Source organism: Aulonocara stuartgranti (assembly GCF_965226115.1).
Source record: "Aulonocara stuartgranti genome assembly, chromosome: 5".
Classification (NCBI taxonomy): Eukaryota; Metazoa; Chordata; class Actinopteri; order Cichliformes; family Cichlidae; genus Aulonocara; species Aulonocara stuartgranti.
This window is the reverse complement of record NC_138943.1, coordinates 17,663,083-17,686,490: the sequence shown is the minus strand read 5'-3', so window position 1 is coordinate 17,686,490 and position 23,408 is coordinate 17,663,083. Positions and strand designations below refer to the sequence as shown.

The 23,408-nt window shown below is 40.4% G+C and overlaps 3 protein-coding genes across 6 annotated transcripts in view; 1 reads left to right on the top strand and 2 right to left on the bottom strand.

The window, feature by feature from the left end:
- The window catches only part of iffo2b (intermediate filament family orphan 2b), a 35,499-nt gene extending 27,299 nt beyond the window's left edge, over window positions 1-8,200 (bottom strand). The window contains exon 1 of one of the 4 annotated variants that reach the window (XM_082534738.1): window positions 6,266-8,200. In XM_082534738.1, the coding sequence (XP_082390864.1) occupies window positions 6,266-6,768 (503 nt within the window). In that variant the 5' untranslated portion in view covers window positions 6,769-8,200. The remainder of the gene's footprint in view (window positions 1-6,265) is intronic. The other 3 variants (XM_082534739.1, XM_082534740.1, XM_082534741.1) reach the window with 3 other exon arrangements.
- Window positions 8,201-9,551: 1,351 nt separating this feature from the next.
- On the top strand, window positions 9,552-16,442 carry mrto4 (MRT4 homolog, ribosome maturation factor). Its single transcript, XM_082534749.1, has 8 exons — window positions 9,552-9,658; window positions 9,912-9,970; window positions 10,078-10,181; window positions 13,668-13,749; window positions 13,838-13,905; window positions 13,989-14,140; window positions 15,665-15,741; window positions 15,831-16,442. The coding sequence occupies exons 1-8, from the start codon at window positions 9,631-9,633 to the stop codon at window positions 15,978-15,980; spliced, it is 720 nt and encodes a 239-aa protein (XP_082390875.1). The 5' UTR covers window positions 9,552-9,630; the 3' UTR covers window positions 15,981-16,442.
- Window positions 16,443-19,541: 3,099 nt separating this feature from the next.
- Window positions 19,542-23,130, bottom strand: akr7a3 (aldo-keto reductase family 7, member A3 (aflatoxin aldehyde reductase)). Its single transcript, XM_082534746.1, has 7 exons — window positions 22,619-23,130; window positions 21,854-22,041; window positions 21,613-21,717; window positions 21,241-21,337; window positions 20,760-20,859; window positions 20,522-20,651; window positions 19,542-19,882 (listed from the first exon to the last, which is right to left on the bottom strand). Exons 1-7 carry the CDS (start codon window positions 22,908-22,910, stop codon window positions 19,721-19,723), a joined length of 1,074 nt encoding a protein of 357 aa, XP_082390872.1. The 5' UTR covers window positions 22,911-23,130; the 3' UTR covers window positions 19,542-19,720.
- Between the last annotated feature and the right edge of the window lie 278 nt (window positions 23,131-23,408).

The window sequence follows — 23,408 nt, the reverse complement described above, 5'->3', positions numbered from 1 at the left end:
AAGCATTGCAAACTGAGCAGATCTGAACCGAAAGCCAAAGGCACATTATTAGGTCTATATAAAGATTAGGTCTGTTGATTAATAACTTAATCTGTCTCCTGCTTTCCCTGCAACTGTCGCAAGGCTTTCCAACCTACAAAAAAACCCTTCTGCACAGTCAGTTCAGTCTATATTTGCCATAGCTGCTTACCACCGACAGGTGCATTCCTGCACTTTTAAATATGGCAATGCGCCACTGCTCTCAGCTGTATCGATACCCATGAATAATCAACCACAGCTGCATAGCACAGCAGCAGCTCCAGACACTGAGAGAAGAAAGGCTTGTGAAGGGAGATGGGGAAACACTATAAACTAGGTTTCCTTTTTTGCAACGCCGTTGCTATAGCATTTTCACAGTAAGTGACAGTTTCAGTCAATTATTGTGAACAAATCTCATGAATAGACGAAAAACACTGACTTAAACTACATAGCAATATTATGTATCTACATAAATCTGTCAAATGTAACAAGTTACCAGTAGCAAATTACTTATTTGCAGTCCAAAATCCAAAATTATTCATGATTTTATCAAATAGGCCAGTGCTTCCATTAAAAAACATTACTCACACAGTAGAAAGTAAGGCATCCTCAGGGTGTTCAGACTGATAAACTTTTGGTACTCCTGTGTAGTGGCTACTTGACCTTTCTGGCTCATAATCTTTTACAGCCAAACAATCTCATACCTAAAATACCTCGTCACAAGCTGCATTCATCTGGGGATCTGTTGCCTTCACAGACTCTCTGTGGTGTTGAGAAGAAGGTCCCTCTTCTCTTCCTTCCCAACTTATCTGTGATTTTGGGAATCATTGATCATTAATGTACTTTTGGATAAAAGTTGAGGTGTACAGCAAAGACAAATAAGCAGTATCAGCAGCTCTTTTCCTTTACATATTTCCACTGAGTATAATCCAGGTTTGTAAAGCTTTTAGACCCAACAGAATGGATACGACCTACGATTCTAAAGTCAGCAATTTGCCTTGAAAGATAAAAAAAAACATGTTGTGAACTAAGAAGGAGCATAGACAAACAGTACAGACTCTACTCTGGAGCTCAGTAGCCTGAGAGAACTGATCTCTCTTTCTCTTGCTCTGTATCTCAGCAGCAGGGTGCCTTCCACTTTCAGAGGCCCCAGTTCAGTGCAGCGGCTGATTGCCAGGATGTGGCGCAGGGCTGGCTGGATGTTGAAGCCTTGGTGCTAGGTGACGGCTTAGAGAAAATCCCTCTCCTGAATAGACGGCCTGGATTATAAGCAGGGCAGGTCAGCACCACAGACACACACAAAGGCTCAGGAGCTCATCAGCACAGCGCTTTGCTCTTCATCAGGAAATATGATATTTGAAACGCAATGCAGGCGCTGACTTTGGAATTGCAGTTTACCTCTCCCTGTAATTTGTTAAAGTAGTTTACTGATTTTCAAAGGAGAGGCTCAGCTTCGATGTTCACCTCTTTGACGCACAGGAACCGAGATCAAAGGCTCGGGAAAAGTGTCTTTACTGAATTCTCATCGCATTGATCCACGCACGGCTAAATTCAGCAACGTGAATTATTCATGCCGGAAGAACATACCCTGGAGGCCCAGTGACTGTTCTGCCTCCCCCTGTCTCCACACTGTGATCCAGCAGGACAGTTGTTTGGCCTCAGATCACTGATGAAATAAACAACCAATTAGGAGTGGCCACCACAACGACTGGGAACCGCCGATCTCATATCTCAACTGGAGCTCAGCCTCTCACTGACATGTCCTTTAACGCTGCAGTGGGAACTACACTGGAAAAGTTGGTTATAATAATGCAAATTATACAGCTCTCAGAATTTGTATTCATCAGCTCTACTTAACATAAATGCATGCCGTCTACAGTATCATTTATGTACTTCTCTTTTATCTTATATTTTTATGCACCTATTTGAAAATGTATCAGCACGTTATTTCCAAGAATAACTGCCGTCTTTCACTCCCTGCCTGTCCTCCTGTGCGGCAATCTGCATAATGGCTAAAGCCATCTGGGGTATCTCTGTGCAAAAAATATAAAATGCAAAACTTTAAGCAAATTGCCACCGCCTATGAAGACAAGACAACTGTCACAGTGAACTGGAAACACTATCTGTTCTTAGCGTGTGTTGCCGGTTGTCAGATATGCTCATCGGCTTCAGCAACGCTTCTCATGGCCTTTCAAACATTATCACATAATGACGGCAATTACTGGGAGAGTCACACTGACACCCCCAAGTGATAAAAGCATAATGAAGAAGGAGGAATAAAAACAGTGTGAACTGGGTGTGCTGGCAATGACCTTACCCATCTTCCTTTGCACGGCTGTGACAGAAATGTAACCCCACAGTCCCGACATTGTGGCATTACGTGGATACTCATTTAAGTTGGTTGTCTGATTTGTAGCGCTTCTTCTTTGACAATAGGTGCAGTATGCTAGTGTGCGGGAGACAGACAGTGGGACTGTGTGTGTTTGAGCAGGGAGACTTTTTCACATGACAGCAATGAATTAAAAGAAAGAATCTGATAGGTTAGGTAAGACTTTGGATAAAATCCACACGAAGTTAAGAGCTTTTCCAGATGCACAAATACAGATTAGCTTTGAAAGAACATGCTGTTCTCTATACAAATAGGATTTTGAACAATGGAGAGAAACTGATTTGGATACAGGATTGAGGCCAGTTGAGATTTTTGGAACAATGAATTTTGAACATTTTATTTGTGATAGTGCATCGCACAACAACTCGATTTCTTCTTCTCTGTCTCAGTCTGCACCTGCAGCAGATCTTTCTTAAATGTAAATCATTCCTTAATGAACTCACACTTTTGGTTGCTGAACTGCACTAACTATACACTCATCGACCACCTTCGGTACACCCAGCTAGAAGTGAGTTGAAACTCTTTTGTCTTCAGAGCTGACTTAATTCTTCATGACATAGATTCAAACGGTTGCTAGAAACATCCCTCAGAGATTCTGGTCCATATTGACATGTTAGTATCACACAGTCGCTGCAGATTTGTCAGCTGCACATCCCAAACGTGCTCTACTGGACTGATGTCTGATGATTTGAGCACATTGAACTTTTTGTCATGTTAAGGATGCCAGTTTGAGATGATCTGAGCTTTGTGACATGACGCATTATTCTGCTGGAAGCATCCATCAGCAGATGATACAATGATAAAAAAAAACGATACTCACTTGGTGCTAAGGGTACCATAGAATATCAACCACACTGTATGACCACCACAAGCCTAAACCACTGATGGAAGGCAGGATGGATCCTTGTTTTTAGGTTGTTTACATCAAATTCTGACCCTACCTCTGAAATTGTAACTCATCAGACCAGGCAATGTTTTTCCAGTCTTCTATTGTCAAATTTTGGTGAGTCCATGCGAAACGTAGCCTCTACTGCTGCTAAACAGGTTGTTGTGCATTCAGAAATGTACCTCTGCATACTTTGTTTATAATGAGTGGTTACTTCAGTTACTGTTGCTCTCCTATCAGCCAGAAGTGATCTGGTCATTCTCCTCTGACATTAACAAGAGCTTTCACCTAGAGCCGCTCACTGCTTTAAAGTAGTAGATGAGCAGTTTCTGAAATACTCAGACCAGCTCGTTTGGCACCAAAACCACATCACATTCAAACTCACTTAAACCTTTCTTCCCCATTCTGATGCTTTGATGATGGTTTGAAGTTCAGCAGGCCATCTTGACCATGTCTACAAGCCCAAATTCATTGCGCTGTTACCCTGTGAATGGCTGATTAGCTATTTGCATTTAGAAGACAAACAGATGTACCTAACAAAGTGGTTATCTCTACCTCTTTTGTTGTATTTCATATATTTTCTTTGAGAAAAACATTCTTTTTCTGTGTCTTAGATGCTTTAATGGTCTCCATTAGCACTGCTCACATACATAACAGATGATGAAAAAGGATTTTTTAAAACATTATATAGTATAGTCTATAAAACAATAGAGTTACAACATCTGCAAGCAGGTTTATGGTTGTTTATATTGTAGCTGTTAACCTGTGAATATTTTTGCAAATTTATAATTACTTAAGTTCAAATTTAAGGTGAAATTTAAGTTCAAAGATTAGACAGATTGTTAAAATTTGTTACTTAAGTTTCATTTTGATGTTTCTTGGAATTCTGACCAGGGTTTTTTTCTATTTCTGTTAATCTGGTGTTTAGCATTAATCTCCCTTCTATGTATTCAAGCAGCCTCTGCAACATAACCTCTCATGAAATTAGTTCAGAGTGCATTGTTTTACCTCTTGGTCAGAAAGAGCTTCACTGTAAAATGTCAGAAGTAAACATCTGAACAGCTCATGGTAACCATGTTGGAATGCAAGCGGCCAAATCAGAAACAAGACAACTGCCGATCCATCTTTTTGTGCGTGTCCACACTGCTAAAACTTTAATAAATCACCCTGAATGTGGGAGAGCACTGTGGTGGCCTCCATGGGGAATGAAGACGCCTTACAAAGCAGTCTGTACCACACAGAGAGGGACGAAGGGGTGGAGGGCCTGCAGAAGGGTGGAGCGAAGGAATGGCTGAACACAAAGAACACAGAACAGAAAAGGCATGGCAGGATGGGGCTCAGGGATTGAATGCTGAAACGTGACAGTAGTAAAGAGGATTTAGACTGGGAGACAGAAAGAAAAGCAGGGCAGTGAACTCAGCGATGATGCAATTATCAAGCTCAGAGCAAGGAGGGAAAGAGAGAGGCAGGCAAATCGATAACAATGATTATTGGCCCATAAAAACATGCTTGGAATGCACTTTGTTTGTCACTTATCCAGGTGTAAAAGAAATTCCACAACTCTTGTGATTCAATATACATTTTAAAAGCAAACATGTAAAGTCATTTTTGCCAAAAAAAGATCCAGATCTTGGATTTCAGCTGCAGGAATTTTAAATCTGGCCACTCTCCCAGTCACTGCACTTTATCGTCCACAGCAGAAATGCACAAAAAAGGATATGCTGGTGTTACAGGAATGACTGGACAGGATATCCAGTTTCCCAGAGGAGTGGGAGAACACACACATTCTGTGTCACTGAGTCAGTGTGCTCACACGGAAGTAAGCGTTCGTCATAGACGACCTCACCGACCAGACAGAGGCCTGTAAAAATGCCTCTCTGCTTGAATCATGACGCCAAACAGAAGCAGGCGGTTGCTTGGCAATCCCCACACCCCTCCAGTAGCCGGCCAAGACGGCCAGCAGTCACACACTCACAGTCAGCTGGGGATCCTACAGTGAGTCCACAGGCGGACACAATTAGTATGACTAAAAAGAGAACAATTGCTGAAAACTGAGCCGTGCAAAGGAATTTCCGCAGAAATGGGAAAAAAACGGGATCAGTTAAATTCATGGAAAAACGTGTTTGGTTAACTAAAGTGCCAAACAGCCACTCGGCTCTGAATACTTCATGGGATGTACTAGCTCAAGTGACACTCTGTCACTGTGATAGCTGTCATCACGCTCCTCTATACCTGTCAGATGAGCATCTGGATATATTGTCTAACCACGTCCACACGGGAGAAGAAAAGCCACAATAATAAGTTAGAAGTGACAACATGAGCCAAAATTACCAATCATGTCTCTTAATAAACTTTTTTCCCCCTTGACAGACAGATCAGTCCTCGTGTTCGGCTAACTTCAATCCAAAGTAAATGTAGAAGTTTATAAAGAGACAAATGTGTGGTTTGTCTTGTGGAAACTTTAAAGACTACTTGAAAACTGGCTGAGTTCCTGCCTAACTTCCCAAATACTGAGAAACAGTTTTGCTCAAAAGTGAACTATTTAACATGTGAGAAGTGTATTCAATAGCAATTATATTCCCAGATTTACTGTAAAGGAAAACATGTTTCCCCTCATTGAATGAGTCAGACCTTTTGTGTAACTGATTACAATCTAGAGTATAATATGGAATAATTGCAGGTATTGTGTGTCTGTCCGTTACGATATGACATGTCTTTTAAACTTTTCAGTATCTTTGTGTCTGTGCATCTATGTAAATGCAAAGGAAAGAGCTTAAGGGAACAGCTTCCCTATTAGCAGCTTTTTATCAAGAAATACATTTTGGTGGTGGGGGCTTCACCATTCACTCAAGGCCTTAAATTTCTTGCTGCTCCCCTGCAAACTACAACTGGACATATCCTAGCGTGAGATTATTTGAGCATATAAAATACCCGCACACAACTTTCACATTAATAGTGTTTACTTTACTCACTTTTTCCTGTACTCGTCCCTCTCCCGCTTGACTTTGGCCAGCACGTTATACAGAGCCCTTAGTTCTGGGGTAATTGTGTCAATTTGGACACCAACTCCGTCCGGATGCGTCCATGTCACCCCGGGCCCTTGCAGGGTCTCAAAGCGCTCCCCTTGCCTCCTGACGTGGGTGAAACTCCAGATGGTGCCCGGCAGTCTCGACTCGGGACCGTCCGTCTGCACGGCGACTTCACGGGTGTAAAGGTGGCGGTACTGCGGTCTCTGCAGAGCTTGCTGCAGCTGGCTTTCCAGCAGTTTGTTTCTCCTCTCTAACTCGTGCACTTTGGCGAGGAAGCAGCGGAAACGCAGGTTGAGGGTTTTCAGCACGTGGATGTTGGAGCCCAGGTCGTTTCGCAGGGCGCTGGTCACCGCGCCCGACCCGGTGGGAGCGCTGCAGACCGGACCGGACGGAGTATCGGAGAAAAACAGCGAGCTCATGTTGGTAAATAACAAAACTCCGTTCATCCACCTATGGCTCTGTCTGGTTTAAATAAAACAGCAACACTTGTGGTTTCTTTATCGCTGCATATTGCTTGAAAATCCCTCACTCCCTCGGGGTGAGTTTCTCTTTACAATGCAGATGCAGACAGTGATTCAGTGATTGAGCAACTGGAGAAGGGTTGACCATCACTATCCCCGCTGCTGCTACTGGACGTTTAAACCCGAGATATTAACAAAGACCCCCTTCAGCGTGGCGTGGGTTCACACAACGAACCAGAAAAGTCCCTTAAGAGACACAGCGAGCATCATCTTCTGAAGGACCGAGAGGTTTGACGCAGACCGCAAGAATCTCCAGCAGCAGCAGCAGCACTTCCCGTCACCCTCATGTCTCCGTCTGCCTTTGCTTTGTCAGGAGCTGCTGATGCTGTGCGAGTACATATAGCCAGCCGACAGAGGAGGAAAATGGTCCACCTTCTTTCTTTATCATGCCCAGTTTACCGCGGCTGTATCCGGTCTCCATGTGGCGCGGTGTGGCAGGATGCAGCGCCGCAAAGCCCGGCCTCTCCGCGGATCATGTTGCAAAGTGCTAAACTAGGCACTATCACCTCTAGGAGCCCCTCCCACCTCCCTACCCCTGTCTCTCTCACACACACACACACTGACGAAAGGGATCGACGGGCTGAGGAAGGCTTAAGTCTAATTAACAGGATAAAGTGAACTATAACCTAATTTCTTTTCTTATGCGCTTTAAAGTCAGGCCTGGCGTTTTTGTGCGTTTATTAGAATAATGAATTGTTTCTTTTATTTAAACAAGTATCAATATGAAACCTTTACCACAATAATAAACGTGTATATTTTTTATAGGGACGCACAATGTGGCAGTTTCTGTCTGCACTGTATTACTGTATTACTCTGTATGTGATATGTTTGAGTTTTAGCGAAGTCACAGTCTGATTTGTTGTTGTTTTTTCAAATTCCATAGGCCTGCAGTATATTTCCAAAATATTGTATTTGAATAATAATAATTGTATAATATTGTATAAAAACACACACACAGGACCTGCATTTACAGCATCGGTGCAAAGAAGAGAAATAAGAGAGGGCTATTATGTCCTTATGAAGGAATCATTCGAACATTGTATGTTTTTTTACGTTTATTTGCTTTCGTTTTGATTTCCTTTCTTCTTGTCTTGTCCTAACATGTCTTATGCCTTTTTGATGTTACCTCTTTATTATTATGTCATACAGTATACACCTATAGTCTGTAGGATTATCAGGATCATTATGTGAAAGGGTGATATCACAGTGGATAAATCTATGATTACATCATTTCCGAAGCTGACAAAATGCCCCTCGTGCCCAAACAACTCATAAAGGCCCAAACTTGAACAAGTGGAAATCTTTTGCAAAAAAAACCCAAAGACAGACACGGTTATAAGAGCAAGTGGCTCAAGCAAGTATGCACCTTTGACCATTTTATACATTTGTCACATTCGGCTACTACACTTATGAAGTTGTTTTGCTCATGCGCCACCTAGCGGATTATTCCGTCCATTGTCCTTATTATCTTAGAATTAACTTTGCATCTTCATCCAAGTCCAAAGACATTTTAGTTCAGAAATAAGTGATGCAAACAGACCAGGTTCCTCATTAATTTTCCTTCTATTGGCTTATTATTTTTGCTACAAAGTAAGCCATTTTAAATAACTTATCTTAAATAAGTTGTGCTGCCAAATTCCATGTATTTCTAGAGGAGACGAATGTCTTGCTTATAAACTGCTATGAACACTGGTGTTAGATCTTTAGTAATTTATTTAATTCATGTATTCCATTATATACATTATTTATTCCAAAAGTTATTCAATAGCACATAACAAAATCGATGATAGATGAAGTTGCTGCAATAGGTCTAGGCTGCTGGGGATTCAGATGATGCACTGAATTTTCTTCTTCAGTCACGTTTTTCATTTACTATGCGTTTATACAGCTCTATGTATTTAGTTATTATTAATTTCTGGCTCTCTTTCACTGCATGTTTCTGATCTGTCTTCATCTACTAACCCCTAACCGGTATAGTGGCAGATGGTTGCCTCTCCTTGGTTGGTTCTCCTGCAGGTTTCTTCCTGTTCAAAGGGACCTTTTCCTCCCTGGGTTCACATATGATTGAGGGTGGCTCGATCCCTGGCTCCTCCAGTGCGTGTATAACATGTTATCAAGCACCATCACTGTGCCTAGTTTGATGCGAAATGTATTATTTAATCCATAGGCTGTTACAAGGTGTCAAACTCTGGCCCGCGGGCCAAATTACTATCAGAGCTGGCCTACTGGTATTATACAGCAAATATATATATACTGTTTAGTATTAAGCTTTGCTTGTTCCATATTCAGTTTTTTAGCAAAATGTGTTTGAGTCCATAAGAAAAGATTCATTCTTATATCTGGAGGAATAAATATATTTCAATAAATATCAACGTTAGCCTGCGACTTTGTTCCAGTTTTGAATTTTGGCCCACTGTGTTTTTGAGTTTGACACCCGGAGAGAACCCAGGCAAACACGGGGAGGACATGCAAACGTACAGACACACTGATGGTGGGATTGAACTCAGGACCTTCTTGCTGTAAAGCAACAGTGCTTACCACCGTGCTGCCCATATCATTTAATCTTACTGTGTAATTTATTTCAATTCAGTGTTATTTATATAGCAGCAAATCACAATATCTTAAGGTGACAAAATTATAGAAGTCAAGCATTTATTGTTATTAATACATATATAACGCTTTTTTTTATGTCAGGCAGTACACGGTCAGCCATGCTAAACAGAAACACTTGGGGTCCTTCCACTTCACGTGTGTGTGTCTGCTGCTGTGGCATCGTGAGGAGGAATCATGCCGAAATCAAAGAGAGATAAGAAGAGTGAGTAAAGCACAGTACATCTTTTTCAAGTGTAAAAGCATATGGGCGTCGGTGAAGTGTTTTAAGTGATGTTGTATTTGTAAAACTTCTTTTTCACTAGTGAAAGCTACCAAAAGTGAGCTAACTAAAGCTAGCGTTAGCTTAACTGCCTCAGCATGGTTGTACTCCTGGCTGCTCATTGATACATGCACGTGTATACGCAAACTGCTGGCTGACATTTGTTCATCGTGAGTTTTCGCATTTTTCTCCTCAGTTTCTTTAACGAAAACAGCCAAGAAGGGGCTGGAGTCAAAACAGAAGCTAATTCAGGAGGTGAGTATTTTCAGTGCTGCAGTCACCATCTTGTACGTGTTAAGTTCAGCTAGGCTAGGTCTGTTCCAAAACACCTGAAGTACCTAAACCTCATTTCTATTCTTTAGTTGCGGGAATGTGTGGACACCTACAGAAACCTGTTCATATTCTCGGTGGCTAATATGAGGAATAACAAGCTGAAAGACATCCGGACAGCGTGGAAACACAGCAGGTAATAATGACATCTCCAAAAGTTGATTCTGTTCATCTGGACGTAGCGTTTTCAGTGGGAGAAACGTTTCGTCACTCATCCAAGTGACTTCTTCAGTCTCAGCTGACTGCCGGTTTCCCCAGTCTTATAAACAGTACATTTGCATAATGACCGAAACCAGCCCACTGAAGGAACAATGGGGTGGGAGGTCAGTTCCTTCATCATGATTATGCAAATTCTCATGACCATTGATCAACAACTACTGATCAAAGCCCACTGATCAATAGCCATGAGTACCATTCACAGAGAGTTGGGGAATGGCTGCAATCACAGCATTGTACGATGGCGAAAGATATACCCCTAGGCCCCCTCCTCGATTCAGAGATGGTCTTTCCCTTTTCACTTCAGGTAATGACATCTTAGGGTTCTGATTTCAAGGCTCAGTCCTAGTACTGCACTAAGGTACAGTGGGGCAAAAAAGTATTTAGTCAGCCACCGATTGTGCAAGTTCCCCCACTTAAAATGATGACAGAGGTCAGTAATTTGCACCAGAGGTACACTTCAACTGTGAGAGACAGAATGTGAAAAAAAAATCCATGAATCCACATGGTAGGATTTGTAAAGAATTTATTCGTAAATTAGGGTGGAAAATAAGTATTTGGTCACCTCAAACAAGGAAAATCTCTGGCTCTCACAGACCTGTAACGTCTTCTGTAAGAAGCTTTTCTGTCCCCCACTCATTACCTGTATGAATGGCACCTGTTTGAACCCATCATCTGTATAAAAGACACCTGTTCACAGCCTCAAACAGTCAGACTCCAAACTCCGCCATGGCCAAGACCAAAGAGCTTTCGAAGGACACCAGGAAAAGTATTGTAGACCTGCACCAGACTGGGAAGAGTGAATCTACAATAGGCAAGCAGCTTGGTGTGAAAAAATCAACTGTGGGAGCAATCATCAGAAAATGGAAGACATACAAGACCACTGATAATCTCCCTCGATCTGGGGCTCCACGCAAGATCTCATCCCGTGGGGTCAAAATGATCATGAGAACGGTGAGCAAAGATCCCAGAACCACACGGGGGGACCTGGTGAATGACCTGCAGAGAGCTGGGACCAAAGTAACAAAGGTCACCATCAGTAACACACTACAACGGCAGGGAATCAAATCCCGCAGTGCCAGACGTGTTCCGCTGCTGAAGCCAGTGCATGTCCAGGCCCGTCTGAAGTTTGCCAGAGAGCACATGGATGATACAGCAGAGGATTGGGAGAATGTCATGTGGTCAGATGAAACCAAAGTAGAACTTTTTGGTATAAACTCAACTCGTCGTGTTTGGAGGAAGAAGAATACTGAGTTGCATCCCAAGAACACCATACCTACTGTGAAGCATGGGGGTGGAAACATCATGCTATGGGGCTGTTTTTCTGCCAAGGGGACAGGACGACTGATCCGTGTTAAGGACAGAATGAATGGGGCCATGTATCGTGAGATTTTGAGCCAAAACCTCCTTCCATCAGTGAGAACTTTGAAGATGAAACGAGGCTGGGTCTTCCAACATGACAATGATCCAAAACACACCGCCCGGGCAACAAAGGAGTGGCTCCGTAAGAAGCATTTGAAAGTCCTGGAGTGGCCTAGCCAGTCTCCAGACCTCAACCCCATAGAAAATCTGTGGTGGGAGTTGAAAGTCCGTGTTGCTCGGCGACAGCCCCAAAACATCACTGCTCTCGAGAAGATCTGCATGGAGGAATGGGCCAAAATACCAGCTACTGTGTGTGCAAACCTGGTAAAGACCTATAGTAAACGTTTGACCTCTGTTATTGCCAACAAAGGTTATGTTACAAAGTATTGAGTTGTATTTTTGTTATTGACCAAATACTTATTTTCCACCCTGATTTACGAATAAATTCTTTACAAATCCTACCATGTGGATTCATGGATTTTTTTTTTTTCACATTCTGTCTCTCACAGTTGAAGTGTACCTCTGGTGCAAATTACTGACCTCTGTCATCATTTTAAGTGGGGGAACTTGCACAATCGGTGGCTGACTAAATACTTTTTTGCCCCACTGTACGTGTGTGTGTATCAAGGATCGGGTTGCACTTGGTTTTCTTGGTGGCATTGCCACCTCTACTTATGTTGGAGCCCTTCGAGGAAGAAATTATTACATGGACAACCCCAATTTGTAAGATATTGGGATGCTGTGTAAAATATAGATATGACGTGTAAATCACCTAAACCCATATCCACAATAGAACTTAGAAAACGTATCAAATTTTTTGAACTGAAAAAAGGTAAAAATCTAGCTTAGTTTGAATTTGATAGCAGCAAAATATGGACGCCCTGTTTTCCAGACTAAAGAACTTGTTATCAGAACTTGGGTAAAAACCTGGATCAGTGTCTACATGTTTGGAAAGTACTCAGAGGTATATAAAGGTTTAAACATACTCCCATCCATCCATGTTTCAGCAAGAAAATGCTAATGCATATATTACAACAGCATGACTAATAAGTAGAACAGTCTGGGCGCTAAAGTAGACTGTCTAATATGTAGACCTATGACCAACTAAAAGCATTTGGCATGAAAAATATGACAAAGAATGTGTGAATGTTAGATAGAAAACACTTAGAGATAGAAAACAGTGCATGTATGAACGTTTATTTGAATTATATATGTTGTATAAAGCACTTTGAATGCTCAAGAAGGAGTCCATTTACCATGAAATTTGCAAAATATTGCTTTAGGTTTTTCCTTGTCTTAATTTTATTTGAGTGCAGTAGTGCGAGCAGGTATATGGCAAGGTCATAGAAACTTTAAAAAATTCAGATTTTGTGGCCAATTTCCTCTAGATTGCATGTGTTCTTCTTTAGGTGTCAGTTTTCCACTGTCGTATAGTATGAGGCATCAGTTACAGTCTCTAACGACTACATTTTCCCCCTCATCTTAAGTTGCCTGTTAGTAGGCTTGATTATTTTAACAGAGCCAGTAAGTAGGATGCACTTCTGCAGTTACAGTCAAGTGGAGGTAAAATTACATCAAAGAGAAGAGGAGGAGAAATTGAATTAAAGGCATGAAACAGAGTTTTCTATAGGTTAGTCTTTTGTGTGTAGAAGAGATACTATTTTGGGGGTTTCTTGCTTATAACTCCTTTTTAAGTATGGAAATTAAAGTTTTTGGTAAAATAGTACAATTAATATACACGTTGACTATGGGATAAGGAACATTACTGAATGGGTACAATAGTGTGGATTTTTCTAGAAGAAAAGTAACCATATTATCTCATAGTTAAACATCTTGTCTATTGATTGTTATTGGTCAGCAATCAGCTTAAATATCAATCATTTTTTAAAAAGTCAGCATCATTATGATTTGTGTTTTGTTTTTTTTATGAATCCTATCTTGCAGCATGTTGATATGAACCAAAGTTCTCAAAAATGTTAAACAAGTATTTGGAAAGAGCCTATATTTATTCAACAGCGTAAATGATCTCATCTCTGTTCCACAGATTCTTCTTCGGCAAAAATAAAGTCATGATTATTGCTCTGGGGAAAAGAGATACAGATGAATACAAAGATAATTTGCACAAGGTAAGCAAGATCTCAGACAAACTTGAAAAGTTACTGCTGTGGTTTACTGCCGCCACTCAATATGTTTATTCCTTTTGATAATGTTCAGGTCGGCAAGCATCTGCGTGGAGAAGTGGGTGTACTATTCACAAATAAAACAAAGGAGGAAGTACAAGAGTAAGGCTTTGCTAAATTCATCTTTGTTGCTGTGATCCTCCAATGTCTTCATTGAATCACTAAGCGATGTTCTTTACCCACAGATATTTCAGTCATTTCAAAGAGGTGGATTATGCTCGCGCAGGAAACCAGGCTCAGATGGATGTGACGCTGGATGAGGGACCCCTTGAACAGTTTACTCACTCAATGGAACCCCAGTTGAGGCAATTAGGGCTTCCTACTGCTCTAAAGAAAGGTGAGATTAAAGGACTGTTCCCGTCACCCACTACAACACCGTGGCTCAATGGATTTTAACTTTTTAAAATTGGTATTAATTAATGGAGGTCTGTGACTTGACAAATCACAATCTGTATATAAAAGATGGTTGTAGCTTCCAGGACTGAAAAGTGTAATCAATGTGGAAGTGGCTTAAACTGACGTTCTTTATAATGATCAGCATGTGGCATCTGGTTAAAAAAAAAAAAGACTGTACAGAAGTCCAAGTAAATGCTTCCCTGTACTACAGAGCTGTTACTTGCCCTAACATTGGTAATTATGCTCAGAAGTCGCACGAAGGTGATTATCAGCTCAGTAAAGTCAGCCCAGAGTTTCCACCATCAATCCCCAAAAAAGGCAATGTTTGCAGCATATGGTCACTCACAAACATGGACAGGTATTGTTACAGCAGACTGGCATACTTTACAAATAAAAAAAGTAAAATATGTTAGATCAAAAAAGGTTCAAAAGCTCTCGAGGAATATATCTGTGCGTTAAGTGGTGTGGTTAGCAAGATTGTAAAAGTGCGAAGTAAAATCTATTTATTTTCCCAGGAGGGGAAACGTGGCAAAGACCTATCAGTAAAACTGCCCTGTCATTAAACATGGCAAGCTCTGACTGTAATTACAGTTAAATTAAAGTGTTGCCTAAGTGTAAGTAGTTTTCCCCAGTGGTTTAGCTGCAACCCCAGTGGTTTGAAACAGGCTGTATGTGTGCATAAAACAAAATCGTACTTCAAACTAGTAAGTGGACTCATTTTTCTGAAGTCAATAAGTTCAAGGTTTAGGATATTGCTGTATTAACAATTGTAGAAAATGTCAAATTACTTGCCCGTATAAAATTGTTAGTAGAAAGCAGGAGAGAAAAAATGGATGAATAAAGTTGCTCCGAGGAATTTCTTTGGACCTTCATGGAAGGACAGACTTGATATTTGCATCTGTGCTATATTCTGGAGAAATGATTGGTCACTGGTTTTGTGTGTTGATCTCTTATCTTAAACATGATCTGCTACAAAGCAGGTTAGGGCTGATGTTACCATGGCGATATACCGTAGTAAGACGTGAACAACCTTTGTAATGTAAAAACTTGAAGTTGGCTTAATAAGCCCCAAATCGTTTTTCCGTAGTATAGGTGAGTTTATAGCCTCTGTCAAATGATGTTCAGCTTGTGAATAAGATGCATGTAAGGTGAAAAAGGACGATGAGACAGAACAGGGCAGACCAAACCTGTGACTGACAAGTGGCCATCGTGTGACGGTGCTGTGTCAGTCTTTTGTTTGTTAGTTCCACCCCTCACATCTTATTTCAATACTGAAAGATGGCAACAGCAGGTTGAGGCTTCACTATAAGTGGGAGATGTATTGTAGCTACAGTATATACAGTCTATGTAAGCAATATCAGGCTTCTGCTTCAAATCAGGTCCGAGTCGGTATTAGTGTGTTCACGAAATGTGTGAATTCACTGCTTTTAAATATAAAGCCAACTTCTTTTATCTTGTGCTACAGGAGTGGTAACACTGCTGAAGGACTATGAAGTTTGTAAAGAGGGGGACACGCTCACTCCAGAGCAGGCTCGTATTCTGGTGAGTTCTTGTTTTTTACTTGATTAAAAATGTTGACTGTCACACACTAAATGTATTTCTGTTGACTGAGGGTTGTTTTTTGTCCACAGAAACTCTTTGGTATTGAGATGGCAGAATTCAAGGTGCAGATCAAGTGTATGTGGAACTCAGAAACAGGCGAGTTTGAGAACTTCGCTGGTGAGGAAGAGTCTATGCAGGATGAGGAAGATGATAACGATGATGAAGATGATGCAGAATGAAACTTCTGCAAGGCGGGAGAATTTTTAAGAAAATTCCTGCTTTCAAAAGCAGACGGACATTTCATTTAGCTTTCATCCTGACAGCCAGTGCTGCAGTCTGTAGTCTCTCTGGTCTTTTTATACCTACAAAACATGAACTTCTGTCCTTCATCTTGAATTTTAGTTTTGGACAATGTGGACTGTATTCAGAGGATTAAATCGTTTGTGATGTCATTGTTCTCCAAGTTCCCTCAGCACAGTGAGGGACTGATATTGTGTGGAAGTCCCTTTCCTTTCAAACACCAATGTAAATCACTGTTCATGTTAAACCAACACTCATGAATAATATACACGTTTTGTTGATGTGACAAATTTAATCCAGATTCTTCAGAAAGTTATTTTTCCACAAAAGAGTATTAATGGGGTTTTCTTTTTGTATAGACATGACAATGAAGTGCTCTTTGATTAAAAATGGAAAAGGTGTACTGATCTATTCCAAGGACAGAAAATGTACACTTCAGGGGAGAATTCAAAAAACCTAATTAAGTGTAATTAGGGAAAAAAAATTCTGTAAAATTAAATGACCAAGAAGGTTCTCATCTGAAGTAGTCTGGACAGTCGTGGGCTATGAGATTCTGACACTGCTATGGCAAGGGTTTCATGAGATTATAGCTCGTAGTAAGGTTATGAGCAGCTGTAGCTATTTAATATAAATACTCAAAACAGGAATTGCACAGCTGGAGTCTGTTAATTTATTAAGAGATGTGTATGTGGAGGATTTGTTACAATTTAAAAATAGGAACAAAATCTTGGTCATTACAGAATATGTAGTTTACGTGCAGCATCTCCTATTCACTTGGTATTTTGTGGTATTTTCTTTCTAAAAGAATCCATTTCAAATATTACAAACCTGCAGACAATAAGAAAAACACTCGTGTTTTGTTCTACCTCCAGTAGGGGCATTTCCACTGCACTAAAACATAATTACAGTTATTAAAAACTAGTTAAAATCTTTCAGTGGAAAAACAAAGGCTGTGTAACTACTGACTCTTGGGATAGTTTTCAGAAAATAAGAGACTTCATTTCAGGCTTACTGGTACATCACAGTGTTTCAGTGGTAACTCATAGTTCTTCATTTTCAGGTTTCCAATAGTAGCAATTTGAAATGAAATTATTATTATTTTAACCGTATGGCTAATCTTTACCTGGTGAATACATAAATTACCATGAGCATAACATTTTTTGTCACTGCAACTGTCCATGTGGGTACCTTAAGCTGAGAGTGATGATGCATCCAGCGCATAGCAGCAGAAGTCAGTGAGGGTTTCTCTGACCCGTACGCTGTTTCCAAAGTATCTTCCACAGAGCAGGAGCACAATCACGGTTATGGTTAACAAAAACAACATAAAACAATTTGTTGGTACAGATCTTCACCTGTCTCTGTATGCTGCAGCCCAGCTGTTACCAAAGAATTGTCCTGCAGGCTGGGAGCCATCTTTATCTTCATAGTGATACTTCCCTGTCAGAAGGCCACCTGGCAGAGGACTAATGTCAGAACTCAGTACAGTATGTACTTAATGCTGTCACTCACCCAGGGCACATTTTAGCTCACAGGTAACGTTAACAAGGCAAAAAAAAAAAAAAACGAAACAACAAAAACCACTAACTAAAGCAACTACATACCTTCATCTGTGCCTTTGTTATTATATGTGCAGGAACGCTGATGTGGTGAAATTAACAGGTGACAGACAAACAGTAACATTTTTTGGACACTAATATTAGCACCAGCTGTGAGAGATCAAATCATTTTGATATCCCACATTCCTTACAGTTGGGGAAAAAGTGTTTCTTACTTTCACTTTGCACTCTGCAGCACATGTGAGTTGTGTGATAATAACGTGTGTCACTAAGACTAAACAGGAAATATTGCATATACATACAGAGCACCGTAGATCTGCATTCTTCCCCATACTAATTTGAATAGTTAGCTATACTATGAGCTTATTGCAGTTTTACTTATTGCTGATGATTTCCACTGAAAAACAATGTTATGGAATATAACACATTTTTTACAGCCTGACTATTAAATACTGTACCAATTCTAACCTCATAGCAAGACTTAACTATATGCAACTTAACCAACAAAATGATTTTAAGGAATGATGTCTTTGGTGAAGTCAGTCTTCCAACACCGGCCACATGTTACTGATTAGATCAAAAGGAATGTTGGGGTAACCAAAGGCAGCGTTTCAATGAACCAAAGAATCTGAACTACACTGTGGTTTTGTTGTGTATTACACCAAGTAATGTCTCCCTTAATTTTGGTCTATTTCTCTGCATGTGTGCGGGCTGTGACTGTTCGTGTTCAGATATGCACACAAAGTGCATATAAGTAATAGTAGTAGATTTGTATTGGTCAAGGCAACTACCAAAGACCTCCCATGGATAGACGTAAGACCATTTAGACTTTTTATGATTTATTGACTGAGTGGCTCTCCAAACATGTAAGTAGAGGAAGTCACCATCACTGAGGTAAGAGGGCTTCAGTTTGCAGTGGAAGCAAAAACTCCTTTTGGAAAACTGGAAAACATTTTCAGAACATACAAAAGTCACTCAGGTTGAAGATCAAACCTCACATTCTGCCTCTACACTCCACATGCCTGAGTATTGTGAATGGAAAACATAAACCCATCGTAATTAGATGATATTAGCCTGAAACTAAAAGATATCGGAAACAAGAAGGATGGAGTCAAACTGGAACAATATGTAAAGGCAACCAAACGTTTGCTGTTCTGTGCTGTATATTTGTATAGCACAGAACAGCTGAGACAATGGGCTGCAATACTGTGCAAGGGATGGATATTAGAAACCACTGTCACATAATCCCAGTTTCCCACATATGTATTATTTTAAACAGCTGTTGTACTTCACTGGCTGATCACTGTGAAAGAAACAGTTGCTGATATAGTTAGGAATGCATTTCATGTCACACAGAGCCACATGGCACCAATATATTCATTAAAATTACACAGAGAGCACAAACAATCAAAGACCACCAAAGACCATGATGAGAGTGCACAGCAGCTAAATGATCTGAACTAATGAAATACCAATATCTGATGAGCCAAATAATTAGTAGTGACTGATACTGTTGACTGATATTGGTCTATCTGCAGTGGGTGATATTCACCTGTTGCTTCACATTGATTTTGCACTGACTAAATGTTCAAATATTGGGTGATAAAGAGCTAAAATGCTTTAAAATAGGCTACTAATTTCTTTCAAATATAGTTTTGTTTCCCTGGCTCAATAGTGGGAATAATAACTAGAAGAAAAATACAAGAACCTATGCAGGATGTGGAAGATGGTGATATAGACGGGGATGACAATGTAGAATGAAACTTTTGCAGTTCAGGACGATTTAAAAACTTTTGCCAGACATTAAATTTTGGCCATTTTATCGTAACAGCCAGCGCTGCAGTCTGTAGTCTCTCTGGTCTTTTTATCCCTTTCTTTTCAAACACCTACATCACTGTTCATGCTAAACCAGCACTGATGAATAATACACATGTATGGGAAAATGTTATTTTTCCATGAAACACTATTAATTTATTTTACATTAACAATGATGTGTTCTTTGATAAAAATACAAAGAAGGAAAAATGTACATTTCAGGGGAGAATTCAAAAACCCTAATTAGGTGTAATTAGGAGAAACATTTTTCTGCAAAATTACATATAAAGTGATGATCAAGAAGGTTCTCATCGGAAGTAGTTTGGACACTCGTGGGCTACGAGATTCCAGGCTTCTTTGAAGGCGTCGACCACTCTCTCATCCAGAGGACCCTCTTCCGCAGCGGCCATGTTTTGCTGAAGCTGCTCCATGCTCGACATGCCAATAATGACTCCATCTCCAAGATCACCCTGGAGACATGAGTTGGAGAAAATTACTCAAAACAGGAATTACACAGCTGGACGTCTGTAGATGTCTTGAGATTTGTATTTGTGGAGGATTTGTTACATTTATTTAAAAAAAAAAAAAAAAAAAGGAAGAAGAAGAAGAAAATCTGGGTGAGTAGAGAATTTGGCATTTTTTTGACAATACATGTTAATTTAATCACTTTTGGGGTACTTCTTTTCTAAAAGAATCCCTTTCATATATTACAAACCTGTAGACAACATGAAAAACATTGCTGTGCTTTGTTCTACCTCTGGTTTTGCATATGGTGAAAGTTTGGGGGCATTTTCACTGCACTTAACATAATTAAAGGAAATAAAAAATAGATCTTAAAATCTTTCAGTGAAAAACCTCAAAGGCTGTGTAACTACTGACTGTTGGGATAGCACTGAAAAAAATCAAAGGCTTCATTTCCGGCTTACTGGTACACCACAAAGCACAGTGTTTCAGTGGTAACTCACAGTTCTTAATTTTCAGGTTTTCAATACTAGCAATTTGAAATGTTCTGTTTATTACTAAGGGTAGGGCTAATCTTTTTACTCAGTGAATACATAAATTACCATGAGCATAACATTTTTTGTCACTGCAGCTGTCCATGTGGGTACCTTAAGCTGAGAGTGATGATACATCCAGCGCATAGCAGCAGAAATCAGCGAGGGTTTCTCTGACCCGTACGCTGTTTCCAAAGCCTGCAGAACCACCTCTATGGCCTGGAAATGACTTTTCTTCCAGTATCTTCCACAGAGCAGGAGCACAATCACGGTTATGGTTAACAAAAATCTCATTCAACAACATAAAACAATTTGTTGGTACATATTTCAACAGCAGTCAGCTGATCTTCACCTGTCTCTGTATGCTGCAGCCCAGCTGTTACCAAAGAATCGTCCTGCAGGCTGGGAGCCATCTTTATCTTCATAGTGATACTTCCCTGTCAGAAGGCCACCTGGCAGAGGACTAATGTCAGAACTCAGTACAGTATGTACTTAATGCTGTCACTCACCCAGGGCACATTTTAGCTCACAGGTAACATTAACAAGGCAACCCCCCCCCCCCCAAAAACCACTAACTAAAGCAACTACTAACTATTCAGCATCAGGTTATTGTGTGCTAGCAAAAAGGGATCACCAAAGTGAATAAAATCCATCTCCAGGGGGACATGAATGCATGTATGGAACATATTTTAATATAATATATTCATTTTGGGATAACTCGAGGATAGCTTTTATCCCTCCACATTAAGTGACATCTTTTTCACAATCACAAGTGCTTTCTTTTGAATAAAACTTTTTAAAATGGAACTGCAAGGTGTACCATGAAAGACTACCTGCCAGAGGATTGTATGCATAGAATCGCATTCCATAGTATCTCAGACATGGCAGCAACTCTGTTTCCACCTGTCTTGTTGTGGCATTGTACATTCCCTGTGAAAGATTGGAAGAATCTGAATTAGAAACAGGTGAAAAACAAGTAACAGTATAGCAGACATATAAATGTTCAGTCTACAACACCTAATGAAAGATTAAATCTTCAGTGATTTGCTGAACAAAAACCACAGAGATGAAGAAGTGTGAAAGTTTACTCTCATTCAACACAAGATGGCTAGTATGGCCCTCCTGTAATCAGTAGTCTGATTATTATAGGATGAGGCTACTGAATTTAGATAAAAGTTAAATATCCTTAGAACAGGATATATTACCTGATAAACAGTGGGAACTATCCAGTTGTTGTGCCTGCAGATGCATACTATTTCAGCCACTTCCCAGGATACATAGTTTGAAAGGCCGAGCTCCTTGAATTTTCCCTGGGGAGTTGATACTTTCCATTTAGTATTAAAACATCTCAGGACTACAGATGGACAATAAAGTTATTTTTTTCCTGTGTGTTATGTTAAAGCAAGTTATTTAGCTATATGTTTATATATTCCCTGGTCTGCTAACCTCTTTGTGGAGGTCATTGCAGGCTCTGAGAGTATCCTCGATAGGGTTTTGGTGGTCAGGGGCATGGAGGTAGAAAAGGTCCACACAGTCTGTCCGCAACCTCTGAAGGGAGGTTTCCAGCTGGGAGCGCACGCTCTCTGGCTTCAGCGTCTTTCCATCCCAGGGATTGGCCTTGGTAGCTATGCTTACTGTGAATGAGTGAGAAGTAGTCAGGTTAACACAGCACTGCTCCTTCAGTGTCTGAGACAGACTGACACTGAAAGCTAGCCAGGCTCTTATTGCAGCACTTAAACTTTGGATTCATTATTGCTAGAATGTTTCAGTGACATCAAAGCTGTATGGCCTTCATTTAAAAAAAAAACAAAACCAAAACACACACACAAAAACAAAACTTTAACGAGACCAAGAATGAGGTCACACCAAAGTATTTCAATTTGATATACAAGTCAAGGCTATGGACCTTGACTAAGCAGCTCCAAAACCTTCATTTTCGTTTTGAGACAATCAGAAGTGGTTTTAAAAAAACACTTTTTAAAAACTTGTTTTAATGGCTTCATTAAAACATATGTTTTAATGTTGCACAATATGTTGCACAACATATGTTTGATGTTGTGCAGCACCCTGGTCGATGTTTGTTGTATGCTTTATAAACAAACTTGGTTACCCACAATTCAAGGTGGGGAAACCAACAGGCACGCTGGTTGGTTACCCGGTTGTTGTTAGCACGCTAGGAACATGCAACATTACTGTGTGCTTATAAAATACCTGTTTTGGGGAGATTCATGCCTCCAATGATGGTCTCTGACTTCCCATCGACGTACATGAAGGCTGTGTCCACCTGGTTGTGTCCTCTGTCCAGGAAAGCCTTCACCATTTCCAGGCTCTGCTCGGCGTCTGCTCGCCCCCCGAAGCTCATAGTTCCCAGTAAGGACACCGGCTTTTTAGCTGGAGACGACATGTTTCTGCGAGCCACACACTTCGGCAAATGTACAAGCACGTCTTTGATAGCCTTACTTTGTCGGAGTGTGCACAGAGGTCGTGTTATTACCCAGAGCATGCTACTATAGCACTGCGATCAGGCGACAGAGGGCAAAGGTCGTATGTTAAGGGAGCGTCGTAAAGTTCCTTAAACCGTTTAAAGCGGAGAGTGCTGTTCAGATGATCAATTAGTACAGCTTCTATTAGGCCGCTTTTCTTGGCTGTAGTTCAGGCAGTGCAAAGTTCGCCTTTTCTAACTACTTCCTGTTGTTGTTTTTTGGTTAATATTAACAGGACTTGTCATACTGTGTAAGTTTTAACTTAGACCACAAGGTGTCAGCAAATTACCGTCCATTCTTTTGTGTCAATCAGATAAGCTGATATAAACAGTCAGATAAAATGAGATATAATGAGTGTAGTTTTTGGTTTTTCGGTGCATCTTCATATATATATTTGTTTTCCAAATGTGCCACTTCAGGACTGGCTTAACCCACATCTTGGCCTAGGACTCTGACATACTCAAATTTACCCAGACTATGTCCCCAGTCTCAAAAGAAACTGCAATTACTGAAACACC